The 19870-nt window shown below is 40.2% G+C and overlaps 1 protein-coding gene across 3 annotated transcripts; it reads right to left on the bottom strand.

Annotated features, from left to right (window-relative positions):
* Positions 1-148: 148 nt before the first annotated feature.
* Positions 149-19266, bottom strand: cep152 (centrosomal protein 152). Of its 3 annotated transcripts, none has more exons than XM_032523075.1 (28): positions 18581-19266; positions 18283-18391; positions 16132-16241; positions 15956-16016; positions 15545-15859; positions 15088-15235; positions 14302-14442; positions 12839-12978; positions 12494-12694; positions 12063-12210; positions 11806-11897; positions 11521-11684; positions 10992-11193; positions 10507-10611; positions 10290-10420; positions 8356-8484; positions 8156-8270; positions 7722-7907; positions 7366-7626; positions 6027-6158; positions 5276-5929; positions 4482-4557; positions 4197-4364; positions 4031-4115; positions 2666-2748; positions 2241-2397; positions 2050-2153; positions 149-1952 (listed from the first exon to the last, which is right to left on the bottom strand). In XM_032523075.1, exons 2-28 carry the CDS (start codon positions 18367-18369, stop codon positions 1144-1146), a joined length of 5004 nt encoding a protein of 1667 aa, XP_032378966.1. In that variant the 5' UTR covers positions 18370-18391; positions 18581-19266; the 3' UTR covers positions 149-1143. The 3 variants fall into 3 exon arrangements, with proteins under 3 accessions (XP_032378966.1, XP_032378967.1, XP_032378968.1); XM_032523076.1 differs by having other exon boundaries at positions 149-1928; positions 18581-19263; XM_032523077.1 differs by lacking the exons at positions 18283-18391; positions 18581-19266 and adding an exon at positions 16745-17205.
* Between the last annotated feature and the right edge of the window lie 604 nt (positions 19267-19870).

Genomic DNA, 19870 nt, shown 5'->3' with positions numbered 1-19870 from the left:
TATAAAGCTGTACTTGATCTAGGATTCTGTGGTAGGTTGGTAGGTAGGTAGGTACAGGTCAGGGCACAGTGAGTTGCAGTGTCGGCCAATGAACTCACAAGTTCAACAGTGTGGGCAGAGCTACGACTTTTGACCTATAAACATTTCCTAATGGGTGCACTTATTTGTCATGTAAGAATCACTTCCAAGCAAGCGCACAGATGCAGAAGAAAAACCTGAACATTCTTAGACATTAGTTTTCATGAGCCGACACCAAGGTATTCATGTATAAAAGAAAGATTTTAGTTTGAAGTGAAATCTCTCTATAACTCACTTCAACACAAACACATCAAAGTCAATGCACTTTGCTGAAAAGCAGTACAGCTGTTTACTTACTTAATACTGAAGTAAACCTTTTTTTTTTTAGATTTAGAACTAAGACATGCAGCTGCATTTTTAAAGCTATAGATGGAAATGTTTAAAAGTTACGTATAAAAGGCAAAAACTAATGGCCTCAGACAAAATCTAGACCACAAAAGACAGTTACAAAATGGAACCTTTTACACTGGAAAACACCACAAATTAAAGCAATAGAATTAATTGGCCTGGCGCTGTCCAAAGGTAACAAAATCCCCCTCCCAGCACCTCTATAGTTCAGTCATTAACAAATTGAATCTTGTTTGTTTACTATTGAATTAAAAGATTAAACCAAATGTAAACAAACAAATCTTGTTTGCTAGCATATTATGGCTGGGATCAGTGACTCATTTGAGTCTGTGGGTTGCCTGGCAACCTCCAAGTGACAAAAATACTCTTTAGCGCTGCTGGGAGGTGGCTTTTTGTTACCGTTTGACAGAGCCAGGCTAGTTGGTTCCCCATATTCAGTTATTATGCCAAACTAAACTAAGCTAAGCTAACCGGCTACTGGCTGTAGCGTGGTATCAATCTTCTCATCCAACTCGGCAATTAAGCAAATGCATTTCCCAATATGTCAAATTATTCCTTTAACAATGTTAATGCAACACACACTGAAAGCTGCCTTGAAGGCAAAGGTTCTACATCATGTAAACTTTATACACTGTATTTAAAAGGCACTATATGGTAAGATAACTGACATTTTCAAGCTCATCTCCCTACTTCCCATCATACCTGCCCTTCCCTTTGTCATTTATGTTGGTAGAATGGACTGTCGAAGCCGCTGTCCTGCTGGCGCTGTCTCAACTCAGAGAACAGAGGCCTGGAACAAACGCCATGCTGCTTCTCAGCTTCAGAGCCTGGGGTGGGCTCTCTGTGTGTACTTCTCTTTGCATGCTGAAAGTTTAAAGTCTGGATGTGAGGTGTCTTTTTGGCAATTTCATTATAGACAGTCAGGTCAGAAACATCTGGGGTGAGGCCACCAAACTCTCCTGAGTCATTGGCTGTTGCAGCAGAGACAGAAAAGGGCTTCACTGGCTCTAGTTTCCTCCCCGAGTACGAGAGTACTGAAACCTGGAAGCCTGTGTCCGAGTCACTACTGCTCATGCTCCAGTTGGTCCTTCTCTCGTCTCTGACAGGAGCCTCCTGGATGAGGAACGGTTTACTTTGCTGCTCTGAGTCGAGGCAGTTGTCTGCGTTGCTGGAGTCAACCCCCTGCAGGTACAGCTCCCTGCTTTTACTTCTCACAGACACGTTAACTAAATCCACCTGGGATGGAAAAGCCATCTGTTGAGAAGATGTGTAAGAGCGGAGGTGAGTATGAGCATTAGTTTGGGGCTTCAGCACTGCATCTTCTGAGGCCTCCTTCCCAGATGCAGAAATGTCCTGGTGACGCAAAGGTTTAGTCATCGGTGAAGCAGCTTGTTTCTGCTCTGAATCAGCAGAAGTCTTTTCCCTGTGGGATCTCTCCTCTGGCCTTATGTCAGGAAGCTCAGTTAGTGTTGGCGGGTTCATCCTGAAACCTGCATTTCTACCTGTGGACACAGCCGTCAAACAGCCTGTCAATACAAAACACAGATTCACGCCACACTGATATTTTGAAACAAACCAAAAAGAAACCTCTACAGTAAAACAGTTTTGCACAACAGGACTCACTTTGTAAACTGTAGTTCTTTCCAGATTTACTTTTGAAAGGTGTCTCCAGCACTTTAGCCATGGCTGCCAGCTTGCTTGCAGCATTCATTATTTTCTTTTCAGCCCTGCAAAAGACAGGACAATCAATACAATTAGCCTGAAGAGCCATGATGAAGCAAGCAAACAAATTTAGGACAATTATGGCCTCTTGCCCTGAAGTCTTTCCTCCGTCCTCCAGTAACTCCTGCAGACAGGTCAGATAATAGTGCCGCATCTTTCTGGCAGTGTCCTGCCTCTCCCTCTGCACCTCCATGCAGATCATCTCTGCCGCTCGCTCCCGACTTTCCTTGAGGTAACGCAGCATGTCTCCTGCCATAAAAAACACAATTATGACCTATGCTTTTCACTAGGTACATATACTGGAAAATGACATGGTGAGGTTTAATGCAGATGTATATAATCATGAAAACTGGCATCAGATTCACAAGTGAGTACATAACACATAGTATGGTACAGGACATCATAGTGTCTAGCTTCGTCTGCATTGTCCACCGTGTAACAATGAATTATGGTGTCCTAGAATACAGAATATTTTAAATCCACACCTGTATATTAAAAAGTCAGCACCATTACCAACCTCTGATCTTTTCTACAGTCATCAAGTATTGCTGCTTCATCTCCTCGAGGCCTTGATGAGCACTTTGTTGGTGATTAGAACTCCTGTAAGTAAGAACAATTCATTTGTTGCCCTCATTGAAATTTATTTTTCATTATGGGAATGGGAGCCAGAGCCTTCAGCTATCAAGCTCCTCCCCTGTGGAACAAGCTCCCGGTCTGGGTTCAAGAAACAGACACAGTCACCACATTTAAAAGTAAACTTCAAACTCTCCTTTTCGAGAAAGCTTATATTTAGGGAGTGAGGAGTTGCAGTGTTCAGCCAGACCGGTGGGGGAGGGTGCATGTCTGCAGACGAAGCACCCCTTCTCTGCTTCTCTTCATAGTCATCAGATTAATCTACCACATAAATCAGTGATATAATCAAAGTAGAGGGAGGAAGGCCAGTACGACACGATCCGGCAGGGGAGAGTTCTAGCCCGACCCGGCTTCTCTCTTTAACCTGTCTCTTACATAGATTATGCTGTTAGACTGCCTTTGCCACACTGAGCTTCTCCTCTCTTTGCATCTGTGTGCATCCATGTCCCAGAAATTCTTGTTACTAACTTAGCTCTAGGGCACTTATACCCCTCATAATAGTGAGTGCAAACTTAACCTTTGTGTATTATCGGCTATTTTAAAGTATCCATTTTGTTTTGCACCCAAAACAAAGAGTGTAGCTAAGGGAATTTATTATTACATTTTTAAACATTAAAGTTCCCAATGATATTTTCCCTTTCTATACATAGTCTACAAATGAACCATTTAAATATTTTGTATATTGAAGAGTCCTTAATTCTTTCAGCTTTTTCATCCTTGTTCACTAATTAGTCAGAATCTTACAGTTTGAGGTTTATATACAAATAAAACCATATGGTGCCTTAAGACACTGAATATTTATTTAACAATTACTATATGTTGTAAGTAAAAGTATAGAGTGATAACCATCAAATGCATTTTTGATATGGTTTTTGAATTAATCATGATTTTGGGGCTGACATAATGACTAAAAGGACTTGATTTGAATATTACAGATTTTAATATTACTGAAAGTAATAAAACATCCTGCCTGTCATAATGATGACAGTAGACTGGCATATTTACTGTAATGTGAAGAGTTTGTTGTCCCAAAAATCTATAACATTTTATTGGATAGAAAATCTAAACATCTTCCCAAATGCAAGATGCTTAAGAAAAATCTTTTGACACAGAGAAGGGAGGGCATTTGACATAAAGTATACCTTTGATTAACTTTTGACTTACGTGGCATGTAACAATAAACAGAGTCAGGGAAACAACATTATATTGTTGAACTTTAAACTACAGATAAATACTAAAAACAACAAACCCTGAAGATTCTTTGGTTCTCTTCACCTCCTCCAGCTGCTGCAGATGTCCCTCCTTTGCCTTTTGTAAGCTGCTTTCATGCTCATCTACAATACACAGACACATTGCATGTTGATTAAATCTATTTAAATGCCCTTTAAAAGAAACATTTTCAATGCATTTAATACCTTTCAGATGTTGCAAGGCAGTCTTGTGCTCACGAACACTGTGCTGGAGTTGACGACAGGCTTTCTCCAAGTGTCTGTGGAGCTCCTGGTTCTTCTTCTGCAGTTTACCTAAAGCCTCAGCACACTCCTTCCTGCAGCAAGCCTGCTCCTTCTTCTTCGACAAAGAGCCTGGAAACAGTGGACAATATTGTCGTGTAAACTTCTTAATGGGCACTACACTGTAGTCTAATCAAATGACGCCATGTCTTATGTCTTGCTTATTGAAGATAAGAGTGCATTACATACTTTGAATTTTGTCAATTTCTCTTTCATGCTGCTCCTGTGTTTCTTTTAACACACGGCTCAATCTTTCCTCACTTAACTGTGGGGGCATAAATGGAAAAGCAATTCAAGCATTGTACCACATGAAAGACAAAACATACTAAAAACAGCCCATTAATTAAATGCTACAGCATTTAAATATAGCAGGACTTGTCGCGGTAAAAAAATACTATTTCTTTATTGTCACGTACACACTGTACTGAAATTGTAATACTGCATTTAGCCAATTTTAAGTATTAGGAGCAGAGGGCATCTCTAGATACAGCAGGCAAGGAGGAACTTAGGGCTCAGTGTCTTGGTCTGCGACACTTTGACATGTGTGACATGTGGCCGGAGGAGCCTGAGATTGAACCGCCTTGTGGTTAAGAGGCGACCACTCTACCTCCGAGCCACAAGCCACCACATAAAAAAGGAAAAAATCAGGCTGTTTGCGCACTGATATATGCAAGATCCCGAGTTTTTATCAATGCCATGTTTTGACTTTCAACTGGACAAAGACCTTGTAGGTTCAAACATTGTATTAATAAATACTTGGGAACTTGCATGTTCCAGTGTGTTCTCCTTTTCCTTTGTCCTGCAATTGTATCCATCTGGGGTTTAAAGTGTTCGTACCCAATTTTGTTTTCGACTAAGTTGTTAAGTACTTATTGCGTTACAACAACCTTTAAATCATTGAGCAGAGTAAGTCCTCCAAAATCGTTAACAGATAAAATAACTTAGTTTATCTTTAGATAGTAGATAATCAAATAAAAACTCACCCTCTCCCATTCCTTCTTGGCTTGAGATACTGCTCTGTTGACTATGTCTTTGCAGGATGTTTGAATTATGTGTGTTATTGTGCCCTCTGGCGTGGCCCCGTTGATCCTCCTGGTGTCTTCAGTGCCCTGCTGATTTGTTTTGGGATCCCTGAGAAGTTGTACCTGGACCTCTGCCAGATGAGTCTGTAGCTCTGCTAGTAATTCATCTCTCATCTGCTTTCTCTGGGACAGCTCCATCTCTGCGTGCTGACATCTCCACTCCTCCTCTCGGGCCGTCAGAGTCTGCTGTAACTTGGCCTCCATCTGCAGGAGCAGCTCCTTCTTATGGAGACCAGCATCCTCTCTGGCCTGCTGCAAAGCCTGCTCCTGCTTTTTGCGCTGCTCTTGCAGCTTGTTTTGGTACGCCTGCTCGCTGCGGACCTGGATGACAGAGATCTCCTGTTGTTTGTCTCGATTCCAGGCTGCTCTAGCTCCAGCCAGCTCAGCCTTCAGCAAGGCAGCGTGCTCTCTCCTGCCTTGCTCCAGCTGACTCTGGAGAGCTGCCACCTCCTCTTGGAGCTCCTCCACCCTCTGCGTTCCGGAGCTCTGTTCCTCCAAACGATTCCTGTGCGTCCTATGCCACTGCTCCTCTGCCTCCCTCAGGGCCTGGGATACCTGGTACATTTAAATTAAGGAACACACATGATCAGAAAAAAAAGCCAGTTGACAGCAGTGACACTTTTTAACTCACAAAGATAAAGCCCTGTCATACCTGTTGTTCTGTGCATTTTTCTTGTAGTTCTTCCCATTTCTCCCTCTCTGTTTGGAGAGAGGCTTTGTATTCTGGTAATGAAGTCAAATCCTCAATCCAGCAATTATAGGCCCTGGTAACGGCACCTTCAACCTGAAACAAAAAAACAAACAAAAAAAAAACATCCATATTGTGCTACATTCCTCTTATGATGAAGTTGTATGTTGTACATACAAACAGCTGCAACAAGTGTAAATGAAAATTATCTGAAATAAATAGCCTAGAATATATAAATAAAAACAAAAAATGTATCTCAGTGAAAGCTCCTTCACTTGTTATCAACAATAACTGATTAAAAGAGTTAGGGAGAGAGGGGGAGTGCAATGGACGTACTCAGAGTGACGGCTGACTCATTATGAATGGGTCCAGCAGGCTCCGTCTCACACGCTATTATTCTACAAACTGAAGTTCGTTGCATTCAATAACTTTTGTGCAACAGCAGAGTTACCAAACAAAACGCTGGTACAAAAACAGGTTTGCCTCTTCTGGTTTACAATATACAGCTGTGTTAATAATAATTAAAACTGTGGACAAATGTCAGAAGCGTGACACCTGCGCTGTCGCCGCTCTGTCTCTGTTGCTGGAAGCCGTGTGTGACTGGATGGGGGCGGGGCTGCGCGGAGAGTAAGAGGAGAAATCCAAACACAGGCACGGCTTTACAGAAGAAATGGGTCATGTAACGCAAAATTAAACCATATAGATATAAACAACATTGCTGCATTTGTGGAGAAGCAGAAGATGCAAGGACATTAGGTGCACCGGTGCGACCTAGAGAAAAAATGTTAGCCCTGTGAGCCAATAGACACTAACTAGCACCGACTAGAACTGGTCACTGCTGTTGTCTGAAAAACAACACAGACAGGAAAAATGTTGCGTTTACTGGTAAACTGGTAAACCTTGTGACCGACGTATGACTGCTATCTGTCCTCTGTGACTGTCTACATCTAGAAACTAAAGGTGCACGGTGCACAGAACAACTCTGACTGGAACAAGATCAGACAGTGGTTTACGGAGCGGTAAATTGGCTTTGTAAAAAACACTCGAAACGTTCAATGAACGGAATGACGCATTTAAAATATCGATCGATTACGCAAATTTGATTGTGGGAAGCCCAAATCGTGATCAAAATTCGATTAATCGTGCAGCCCTAGGAGAAAAAAACAAACATCTAAACCGTGTGTGAATAACACAGCAATGGCAATTCTATTGGCATTGAATTGATTGGTGCCACTCGTACAAAATGTACAGTAAATCACTTTGGCTAACTAGCAGAAGTATTATATAAAAATAGAACACTGACCTGTTTGGCCATGTCCTCCAGATGTTTCTCGTGCAGCTCTCTCTGGGCTTGCTTCCTGGCTTCCTCCACAGCTTTGCGTTTTACTTTGTCAGCCTCCAGTTGCAGCTGCTGTTTCTGGGCACTGAGCCTGGAGTCAAATTCTTCAACAGTAATTGTCACGCTGCCGGCCTCAATCTCATCTGTCTGACAGGTTGCCTCAGCAGTCTCTCTGTGTTTCTCTCTCCTGGCCTCCTCCAGCCTCTGGACCCAGGTCTTCTTCATCTACACAGAAGCAGTAAAAACTTTCAGGTCACCATCTAACGTAAATTCACCTTAGGGAGTTGGAAGAGCTGGACATTTACTATGGGAAATGATACCTTTTGTAGTTCCTCTTTCCAAGCAGCCTTGGCCAAGGCTACATGAGAATTCACCTGGTGCTGGATCTCAGTCTCCTTTTCTTTGGACCAGAGAGCTTTGATCTGGTTTATTGAGGCCTGATGCTGAGCCTCAAGCTCAGCCCTCAGCTTCTCCACAGCTGTATCACTCTCTTCTTTCATTTTTTGCTGGGAATGAGAACAAAATCATAAATCCTTCTTAGTCCACAGGCCATCTATGTTGGACACAGGACATTTAATCACTCACAAAAATTAAGATTTGTCAAATACAGCATGTAGCCATAGAGTCAAATATAAATAGTAAAGCTCCATTGTCCCTACAAAAGTGTAATTTGATCTTTAATTTCTCCCTTTTTATTAGCACAAAAACCATGTCCGACTCTGATATTGTAAACATATTTAAAGATCTTCTATACCTCATTTACTCTGCTCAAAGTCTGCTCCTTCTCAAGCATGTCCTTCTCCTTGCAGATAGATACGTAACACTCTTGAACGGCCAACATCTTATCATTAGCCTCAGACAACTGGGTCCTGTGAAGAAGTAGTAAGTACTGTAAATGAGCTGCAATGGTTTCCAGAGAACAGCAATGTTCAGTGACAGGTGCAGAGGACTCACTGTAACTGTTGGACCTGCTGCTGGTGCTGTGCAGTCAGCTGTTCAACCTGAGCATCGTATTCCAGCATGATCTCGGTTCTGACCCGGTCCACCACATCGTCCCTATACTGCTGATGAATCCTCTCAGATCTCCATAAAGAAAAAAAGTTTATATATATATATATATATATATATATTATATATATATATATATATATATATATATATATATATATATATATATATATAATATATATATATATATTATATATATAACAAACAAAAAACAACAAACACACAGTGGTGTGAAAAGTGTTTGCCCCTTCCTCATTCCTGTTCCTTTGCATTTTGTCACACTGTTTTCGGAACATCAAACCAATTTAAACAATAGTCAAGGACAACCCAATAAACACAAAAGCAATGTGTAAATGAAGGTGTTTTTATTAAAGGTAAAAAAAATCCAACCCATCATGGCCCTGTGTGAAAAAGTGATTGCCCCCTTGTTAAAACTACTATAACTGTGTTGTCCACACCTAAGTTCAATTTCTCTAGCCACACCCAGGCCTGATTATTGCCACCCTGTTCACATCAAGGCATCACTTAAATAGGAGCTGCTTGACACAGTAAGGTCCACCAGAAGATCCTTAAAAGCTACACATCATGCCGAGACCCAAAGAAATTCAGGAACAATTGAAAAGAAAGTAATTGAGATCTATCAGTCTGGAAAGGTTATAAGCCATTTCCAAAGCTTTGGGAATCCAGCGACCCCACAGTGAGACCATTATCCCAAATGGCGAAGACATGGAACAGTGGTGAACCTTCCCAGGAGTGGCCGCCGCCCAAAATTACCCCAAGAGCGCAGCAACGACTCTCCAAAGGTCACAAAAGACCCCACAACAACGTCCAAAGAACTGCAGCCTCACTTGCCTCAGTTAAGGTCAGCGTTCATGCCTCCACCATCAGGAAAAGACTGGGCAAAAATGGCCTGCAGCAAGTTCCAAGGAGAAAACCACTGCTGGTGAAAAAGAACATAAAGCTGTTCATTTTTCCACAACACATCTTGATGACCCCAAGACTTTTGGGACAACATTCTGTGACCGATGAGAACAAAGTGGAAGTCTTTGGAAGGTGTGTGTCCAAGATATCGGGCGTAGAAGGAACACTGCATTTCATAAAAAGAACATTATACCAACATAAAATATGTGTGGTGAGTTGTATGGTTGGGGCTGTTTTGCTGCTTCAGGACCTGAAGACTTGCCGTGATAAAAGGAACTATGAATTATGCTGTCTACCAGAGATCCTGAGGAGAATGTCCGACCATCTGTTCGTGTGCTCAAGCTGAAACGAACTTGGGTTCTGCAGCAGACAATGATCCTAAACACACCAGCAAGTCCACCACCGAATGCTGAAGAAAAACAAAATGAAGACTTTGGAGTGGCCTAGCCAGAGTCCTGACCTGAATCCTATTGAGATGTTGTGGTATGACCTTAAAGGCCGTTCATGCTCGAAAACCCTCTAATGTAACTGAATTAGGACAATTCTGCAAAGATGAGTGGCCAAAATTCCTCCAGGACCTGTAAAAGCCTCATTGCACGTTTCGCAAACGCTTGGTTGCAGTTGTTGCTGCTAAGGTGGCCCAACCAGTATTAGGTTAGGGGGCAATCACTTTTTCACACAGGCCATGATGGTTTGGATTTTTTTTCACCTTTATAATAAACACCTTCTTTACAATTGCATTTGTGTTTACTTGTGTTGTCCTTGACTATTGTTTAAATGTGTTTGATGTTCCGACACACTTAAGTGTGACAAACATGCAAAACAGGAAATGAGGAAGGGGGCAAACACTTTTTCCCACCACTGTTATATACATAACACACACACACACACCGTATAATACCCTCTTAATGATTGTTTTTGGTAAAAAACACATGATATTTTGCTCCTCTGTGCCTTACCTCTCAGCAGCCTCCTGCTTCTCTTGATCCAGTTCCTGGATCATCTGCCTCATCTTGGTGCAAAGCTCCAAGTTGGCAGACCTCACCTTCTCCTCACTCTGTTTCAGCTCCTTATTCTTTTTTTCTAACAGCTAGAGTTTGGATAGAGTATCACTAGTCTTTCATGAAATAGTCTAAAAACAAAACAAATAACTGACTTGATGAAACTTCAACCAACCTCCACTTGTTCCTGCAAGTGTCGTTGGTCTTCCTGTAGTCTCGTGAACTCTTTCTGAGACTCTCCAGTTACGTCTGGATGTTTCATCTGATTGGTCTCTCGGACCTGTGAACACAGATGCAATTCTTTTATGATCAGCGTTGCATTAAAGCCATTTATTCTCTCAGTCTTATGTTTGTGCCATTTTGTTTATGAGAAATTTGGATCATCCATTTCATTTTTATGCCAACACAACTGGATAGTTTTGGTAGGAAACATGACTGAATATTATATTTTAATCCTTTTAGGGTCAATGTTTTGTTAGTTGTGTCACCTTACCTTAACCAATTGCATACTTGTCCTTTTTTTTACCAGCAAGTAATCAAATTGGCCAGTCTCCCTCAATCTGAATAATAGCTATCAGACAGTACAGTTGTAAATACTTTGCTCAGCAATGCAAAATCAAAGCTTGGGTCTGGTCATAGACAGTAGAAGGTAGTTCTCACCGAAGAGCAGAGCTTGGCTTCTTCTAACTGGGTCTGCAGCTTGGTCACTCGACCCTGACAGAGCTGGAGCTCCTCCTGCAGCTGACTGATTTTCTGACGCTTCCCCTTCAGACTACCCAGGCAGCGCTGCATCTCCACTCGCAACAGCCGCAAAGCTTCATCTTTGGGCAGCTTGGAGTCCGACAGGTGAGCCAGGGCAGCACTGACCAAACAGTAGGGAAAGTTAGATTTTTTTGGGGGGGAATTTTTAGGTCTTTATTTGACTGGACAGCTGAAGACATGAAAGGGGAGATAGAGGGGGAATGACATGCAGCAAAGAGCCGCAGGTTGGAGTCGAACCCGGGCCCGCTGAGTCGAGGAGTAAACTTGTCCGAGCAATTGATGGGAGTGGTGGAAATGAAGTAGAAACATTGCGAGTTAACAAAGTTTCACATTATTTACTAGCACCCATGACATGAAGAAAAAGGACACAGTGTCAAGATAAAATATATAATAATAATAATAATAATAATATCTAATTCTGGTGTACCTGTGAAGCAAGCCATTTTTCCTGTTTGTTTTCTTTAATCCTAAATCCACACAGGATTCAGACAGCTGGTTCTCCCAGTCACTGTCCTGTTCGAATGCAATTACACCGTGTTTCACAGCAGATTCATACAGAGTTATCTGTTCCTTCAACTCGGCCAGATCCTCCTTTAGGATAAAAATAAAAAAGGTGAAAAGTTAAATCAACCAAGTTTAAGCACGTATTTTTTTTTAAACTGTTGGTTTTGAGAGTGGTTCAATTCTGGGGCAGGAAAATCAGAGAGCAAACCTGTAAGACTTTGTTCATGTTTTCACTTAGTGCCTTGGCTGATTGAGCCTGTTGTAGTTTGATTTGTATCTGACTCATTTCCTGCACTGAACCTGAAGAAAATAGAACCGCAAAAGAGAAGAAACAATGATTTGGAATAGCTTAAATAAAAACACATGCATAGAAGTTACTCATTAATGTTCTGTGATTTCTTCTGAACAGAGTTTTTAGCAAGTATGTTAAAGACAAAAAAGTGGTTGCCATCTACGTTAACTCACTTGTCTGCAGCAGCTTGGCACATTGTTGTTGACTCTCCTCAAGACGCTGACTGAGGGTGTTGACAACTCGGGCTCTCTCCAGTTGCTCTTCTTCTCTCTGGCGTTCCAGCTGTTTAACCTGCTCCCGTAACATCTGACCAACATCAACCTGTAAGCAACAAATATTTACTTTATATTTTTATATTTGCTCTTGGGACTCCACTCTGCACTACCTACCTACACTTTATATTTTATTTCCTTATATTTTGTATTTTTATATTTCGTGTCAACACTGTAAAGGGGTTGCTTCAATCTCATTGCACAGGTACTGCACTTGTGTATAATTACAATAAAGGCATTCTATTCTATTCAAAAAAACAACAACACAGGAGTTTACTATGTTTGCAGGTGATTTGGAGTCAACTATATCTCCTGACAGTTACACTACAGACCTGTCTGTTTAGAGCCTCGGAGGTAGAGTCTAGCTTCTGCTCTAGTGACAACAGTGCAGCCTCATGCTGCTCCTTCATGACGGTAAGGTCTCGGTCATGCTGCTGCCGCGTTTTGGACAGAGTGTCAGAGCGACAAAGCTCCAACATCTGCTGCTTCATGCTGTCCACTGCAGCCTCTGCCAACTTCTGCTTCTTCATGTTCTGCAAACACAATACAACTACTCTATAAGTCTCTTCCTTAATTACATATAACCTGATGTATTGTAGCATGTCTTGTATTGACAATTTAACAGCTAAGAAGATAAGAAGGAGGTAAACAGTGGTATGTGTCAGTGCAGAACTTACCTCATGATCCCTTGCAGTAAGAGCTTGTACTTGCTGCTCCATTGCCTTCACTTTGTTTAGCATTTGAAGCTCTCTCTCCTTGGCCTCTTCAACCAATTGACTTGATTCCTTTAGGCTTACTGCTAGGCCCTCCTTTTCATCTATTGTTGATAGAAAAAAAAGATTATATTATTAATACCACAAGCAGCCTATCCAGCAACAGATTAGGTGACACGAGACCAGTTTAGGACCCAGTGTTATTGTAGATTGTGCAAGCCCTCTGGAAAGCCATAAGGGGGCATATATACAAGTAAAGACGTATCCTATTTTATTGCCTTCAATCAATCTCAGTTAATGCTATAGAATGACAGATAGCCAGCTCTTTAGCTTTTAATATTGTATCAACAAAAACAAAACATTTGGAAAGTATAAGTGTCAAACACAATGGTCAGACATAGAGGAAAAACTATCCTTCCTCATAAGACATCAAGGCCGCCTGAAGTTATTTATTCATTCAAAGTAGGCCTGCATGACTGATAGTTATGAAATCGCAATCTTGATTCACCCTGATCACGATTTAATTTTTAAATAACTTTCATTTTTTAAACTAACATTTTTTTTTTTTATTTCAAGTTTCCTTTTCTTTTTTATGACTGATTCTCATTTAATTGTACGAGCCGACCTCATCACAAACGCTACTACGTTCTTCTATGAGTTTTAAACAGACTGTATAAAATAGGTTTTAAAGTACTGCAATGCTCTCCCTTCTCTTCATTGAAGTTCTATGTTTACAGTAGGGGTGGGTATCTCTTGGCCAAGGATTAGATTTTGACATATACAGTATTTGTCACACACAATTTTTAATGAAATATGAAATATTTACTCAGGTTTTTATTTTGTAGTCATTCCAGGCTTGAGCCTTTAACATGCTTGTGAAAGTCACCTTCTCTTACAATAATTTCAGAGACTCAGTCATGTTTAAAAGGTGGAGAATTGGTTTCTTAGAACATGAAACACGAGGTGGTCAGATGTAACGTGATGACGTAGATCAACAGCCTATATGTGTTTTGCCTAATTATTGTATGTATGTCTTATTAGATAACGTGTAGAAACACAAAACTTGTTTTGTTTTTTTCTTTTGGACATTTTGGTGTGTTTTTTCTGCACTCTTGCCTAAAGTCTAAATTGTTGTCCATTATCCCATCCCAAAATTGTGGCAGAGAATCGTAATATCAATTCTAAGCTAAAAAAAAAATCATTAATATTCATATTTTTCCCTGAATCGTGCAGGCCTAATTCTAAGTTCAAGCGGTTGGTTTAATTTCTACAAAGGCTTAAATGTTTAAAGAGAGATCAATAAATCATAACATGCAACAAAACCTTAAAATATCTAAGTATAATCACTTTTTTATAATTACTTTACATAGACTATGTACTGCAATAAAGTGAAAAACATTTCCCACGCCCCAGTTTGTGAAACATACCTTTGGCAATTGCAAACTGATGCTCTGTGTATCTCATATTACGCCTTGAATCCTCCAGTTTTTGCTCCAAGTCTTCGATTTGCCTCTGCTGAGCTTTGTATAAAATCTGCAGCTGGGCAAGCTGCTCTCTATCAGCAGTTTCTGTAACACAGCACAACATGTATATTCAACACATCAATGAAGGTATTTTCACTTCTCAGCAATGACATTTGAGAAAGGTTATTTTATATAACAACACTTTAGGAGTCTAATTAAGGCTATTAAAGCTACTTTCTAATGGCAATTAAAATAACATGCAGTTGGGCTGAATACATTTTTTTATGAAACAAAAATAGACTAGACATAATGTCAGATAATTGTTGTTTGTTTTTATTTTTTAATCCGGTCACTTTACTGTGCAGGAGATCCGGTAAATTTGTTTTGTCTGGAGGCTGATGAACCTCGATGGTAAACTGATCAGAAATAACACTGTCAAAAGGGTGGTAGTTATTATGGCTGGCTGGTACATGGTCATATATTATTTCATTATTTTTAATTAATTCCCCTTTCCCATCCTGTCTCAGTCAAAACAGCCCAATGTTATGTACTACTGTCCACAGAACAAGTGGAGCAGTTCAGAGTTCATCGATTGCTCAATGGCAATGTGACAACAAAAAAATACTTCTGATTTTTCACTTGGGATAAATTTGATAAATTCCTAAATTGACATTTATGAAAACGAGATCATTTTTCAACTAAAACAGTGGTTTACATGTCACTGTACTAAATCAAGACTATAAGACTCACGTTGTGTCGAGTCAAGGAATTCTCTTTGTAGATGGTCAAATTGACCTTCTTCTTGGACGGTGTGTGAGTTAAACATCTTTGGCTGATGGGCAGGATGGTGAGGATTGTAGCCGACCTTGTGCTGATCCACTCTGTCCAATGCTCCAGACTTTAAATTATAAAAATCAAAAAACACAAGTAACACAGTATGTTAGAAATATAAATAGTATTCTGTTCAATAACTCAAGAATAAACCAAGTCAAAGTTACACAAATAAACTTTTTCTTAAAACACACACAAAGAAGGTGTACACTATGCTAAAAAATCGTGGATGGCCAGATATCAAGATGTTTATTTCAAAGTATTAAAAGGGAAATGTACAATATTTCATAAACAGTGACATACATTTATGTCACATGTATGATATAATATAAAAACACCTGCAATGACAAAGTAGACCAAACAAAACTCTACTCACTTGAAAATTATTTCTGCCCTTGTTGTGGTCCCCATGGTTTTGGATGTCTACGTGTTCTCCTTCTCCGTTATACACAACAGCAGTATTAGTGACTTGGGGGTAGGGTTTGGACTCATACTCGTCTGTGAGAGAAGTTTCTGTAGATTTTTCTGCGCCTATGCTGGTGTATACATAATCTCCTTGGGTGAAAGGATCATCCTGGCTCCAGGTGTGAGGCAGAGGTTGACTTTGAGGATGATATCCATTGATCTGAACAGCTCCATCCGCATAAGCGTACTCATCATGGGAGCGTTGATCATAGCTAACTTCACAGTTCTTCAGAGAGACATTGACAGTGATAGTGATGCTGTATTTGTTCTTCGGAAGTTCAGAAGACAAAAATCTACCACTGAAAAAAAACTAACAACCTACCTGTTCATGAGTAGTTGGCCTTTGATGATCTGACCATTGCTGAGTCCATGTGGACTTTGGGCTGAGTGGAGAGGGTAACAAATGCAAGTGCAATCAGGTATGTCTGATTGTTTTGAACCACACCCAGAGTTCTCCAAATCTGAGATTACTAGTGTCAACAGCAATATGTGTGTTACCTGTTGCCAGTGTTTTTATTGCTGCAGGGAGAGTACTCTAGCTCTGGAGAGGAGGAGTCTCTGCTGTCCTCCAGCATGTCATCGGGCAGGTCAGTGAGCAATTTGTGCAACTGCGGAAAAACAGCATATGGAAATGAGTCACCAGGGTCGCTAAGCAACAGAGTTATAAAGTAGTAAAGATAGAAAATAAACAGCACAGATAAGTAATTACTGAGAGTCTGAGGGAAAGAATGTGTCAGGGGGTACATTTTTAGAGTATTGCTAGTAATCATATCGGTGAATAATTTAAGTAATTTATCAAGCAACATTTTCTGTTCTGTGGTTTAACCGTGAACATTTGCTGTATTTAGGTTAATCAGTAACAAAGGTAATTGTTAGTTGCAGCACTAATATTTGTACTGCAAGTGTAACATGCACAGATTACTCTTGTGGTCCATACAATCAAACTGAGAAACACAACACTGAAAAATAACAATATATTTTCTGTCAAAACATCTTAGCTCTTAATGAGACAAAAACAGATCACATCCACCTCTGCGTTAGAAAGAGAATGACCAGACCTGCTTTACAACCAGCCATGTGTGATGGAACTGGCCAAACCAGCTGGACTTACTTCCCACAAGGACTGCTGAATAATCCTCAAATCCTCCACTGTGTCCAAAACCAAAGGACCCATATCATCCCGCTTACACCTTTAACCACGATTGAGGAGGCACTTCTGCTTCAGCTGTTAAGCAACATGATAACCTCCTAGCCTAATCTTTCTGCAGAGAAGACGTTCTGTGTGAAATATCCCAAAAGTGCCTGGCATGTTGTAGGCTCTCTGCGTGATTGCTGTGGTTTGTTCCCAAAGAACTCCATTCTCCGTTTAGACAAAACATAAAGCAAGGTTAACTGGAGCAGAAACATTCCAATTACTGACGGCAAAATCTTCCACTTGACCAACTTGTGTATTCTAAATAGACTATACCAAAGGAAAAAAATCCATTTGACAATGAATATTCAAAGTCCCATTCTACCGAGTATTGAAGTCCACTGGTGAGACATTCTGTGACAGTTTCTTCATGCTAAGTACAAGTGGGGCCAAGCACAGAAACAAGGTAGCTATAGAGAGAAAGTAGGGAAACCTAGGACAGAGCTAGTTTCTGTGTGACACACCTGGAAGGAGGCCATTTCCTTGAGCCAATAACAGCTCAGATTAATGGTGCAACAGATTGTAGGCGTGAGTAATAACACAGCATGACTGTCTAGCTGAGAAGCTGATGGTACTTGTGAAATTCACACCTCAAATGCATAAATAAATAAATTGTGTCATTCACAAAGGCCTCTTTTTGTTTGTTTTTGCTTTGTTTTGTGTTTTTTTCCCCCATGAGTGAGTCTTTCATTGTAATCTATTTTGTGTCTGTAAGTGTGTATACCTGTATAAGTGTATTCAAGTCTGACAATTTGACCCAGAATTTAGACTTTGAGTTTCATTAAGTTATGCTATTTGGGTCTTATGATTCTAATAATGACATTTGTGAGACATTTTGTGCATTGATATCAGCTTGAAAAGAAAGCCAAAATAAATAATTCATTAAAATATATATATATGATTGAAGTGTGATTTTGAGGATCTTTTTTCTTTAGTCTGTAGGATACGAATTGTAGGCCGGGATGTCTCTACAGCACCACAATACTTTATTTTAAAACGGTTTGACACATATTTTGCTTTTAACAAATATTGCCCACCCCTGCAATTTAGATGTTGCAGTAATTCATATTGCGATTTCAATTAAACTGCAATTAATTGTGCAGCCCCAAAAAGGAGCATACATATTTTTGTATATATGTCAACATGACAATCTGCAATGATGATAGTAATTGCATAATAACTGAAGTAGAGAGAGGTAATGCCTGAATCACTGCACATACAACGGGTTTTTGTTTTATAATTTAAACATGCCCTGGATATATCCTGCCGTCTTATATGTTAGATAACTGATGTTTTAAAATATGTACAATCAATAAACCAGCAGGAGTTCAAGCAATCACAGTGCTTACGGTTTAACAAAATCCTATTGGCAAGAAGGTTCAACAACTAGACACAAACGTAACTGTAACACAAACGTTATCCCAACAACTTTACGATTCTGCAGCTATGCGTTATACCTCTTGCTCTCTTGCATAGTCCTCCTTGTCGTATTCTTCTTCATCATGCTGGGTTTGAAGAGCAGCACTGTCAAAATCAATAGACATGACGCAGAGCCTGTAGGGAGCTCTGCGAAAAGAAGTGCAAAACAAACTTGAGAGGACATTACAAACAACCAGGGAAGGTATTTGTTACGTGTGAAGATGGTATTGGATGGTCATTGTTAACTTAGCTAACATTAACGTTACAAGTAAGCTAGCATAAAAGTCAAAAGCACTGATATGAACCAACCAAAACAGACACATAGCGTTGGCTTACCTGTTGGCATAAATGGGACAGACGTTTCTTTTGGTGAGTTGAGTGTTCTTTTATTTAAGAGACGTTATTAACTGCTAACCACACGACTGTTTACATTACAGAGAAGAGATGCTAGCTTAGCAAGTAGCGTTAACATGTCCATTTTAGCTTGCCTTAGCAACAACGAGCCCGGCAATGAAATAAAAATGACTTGGTCATGCTTTGAAAAACCTCCACCGCAGGGACGTTCTAATCAACGGTGTAACATTCGGTTCCTTAGCCGATGCAACGTTTAGTGCCAGTTTGCGTAGCGTTATAATCTGGCCGAACGGAATGTGAGGTATAATGAAGCTAACTCAGCCTGTTAGCCGGTTGAACGTCCTCTTTTTAAGAGCCGCAGACTCGCCCACTTTGAAAACTCGCGCGCATTAGCAGCGCCAAACCACTGCGGGCAGAACACAAGTGTGACGATACACAATATATAACTTAGCCCACATTGTTTTATTAACAGACGCATTTACTAGTTTATACAGCTACCATTCGCTATAACAAAACATGCATTGTAGAAAGTAATTTCCTAAACATTATTGTCATTGCTAAAGCCAACCCAACCCCACTACCAGAAAGCTATCCACGCCTCCATGGTAACAGCGTCTCTAGAATTGTGGGAAATGTAGTCGCCGTGGTTGGTCGTAAACGATCTGTTGCCATCAGCCCTCAAAGAACATTTCGCGTGCTATGAATCATGCGTTTACCTGACAAAACTCAAAGAACTAGCCTTTTTCTTCACAAATTAATTATGAACGAAAAACAAGAAGGAGAAAGAAGAAAAAAACAGAGCAATCATTTGGTTATGTAAACAGCATGCTGCATAGATCTTGCATAGGTTTTTATCAAAAGTACAATCCATATCTTTGACCATACAAATTGCAGATACATGAAATCACAAAATGTGATTGTGGCAAGTAAAACAAATGTGAAATGTGTGCTCTTGTTCATCCATAATCAGAGAAGCAGTAAGCTACATGTGCATAAACATGTTCTCTCCAAATAAGGTTCGTTACATTTATGGATCCATATGGTCCATACCACCTGTGAGGTCCTGTAATTAGATTAAACCATATTCTAAAGTATGAAAAATCTTTTTTAAGCTTTATGTTCGTTCAATCTTTAATGACGGTACCAGTCTGCGGGAGTTTCAAGATAAAATGATAAAATCAGGTTTGGGAGTTTTGTAATGTACCCTACCCTGATCTGAAAGGGTATATTGTTACGTCACCGTCCTGCGTGACAACCACGCCTCCTGTCCTC

This window comes from Etheostoma spectabile, chromosome 8 (genome assembly GCF_008692095.1).
Source record: "Etheostoma spectabile isolate EspeVRDwgs_2016 chromosome 8, UIUC_Espe_1.0, whole genome shotgun sequence".
NCBI classification, from domain to species: domain Eukaryota; kingdom Metazoa; phylum Chordata; class Actinopteri; order Perciformes; family Percidae; genus Etheostoma; species Etheostoma spectabile.
The sequence above is the reverse complement of the archived record's forward strand: the minus strand, read 5'-3'. Positions and strand labels throughout refer to the sequence as shown.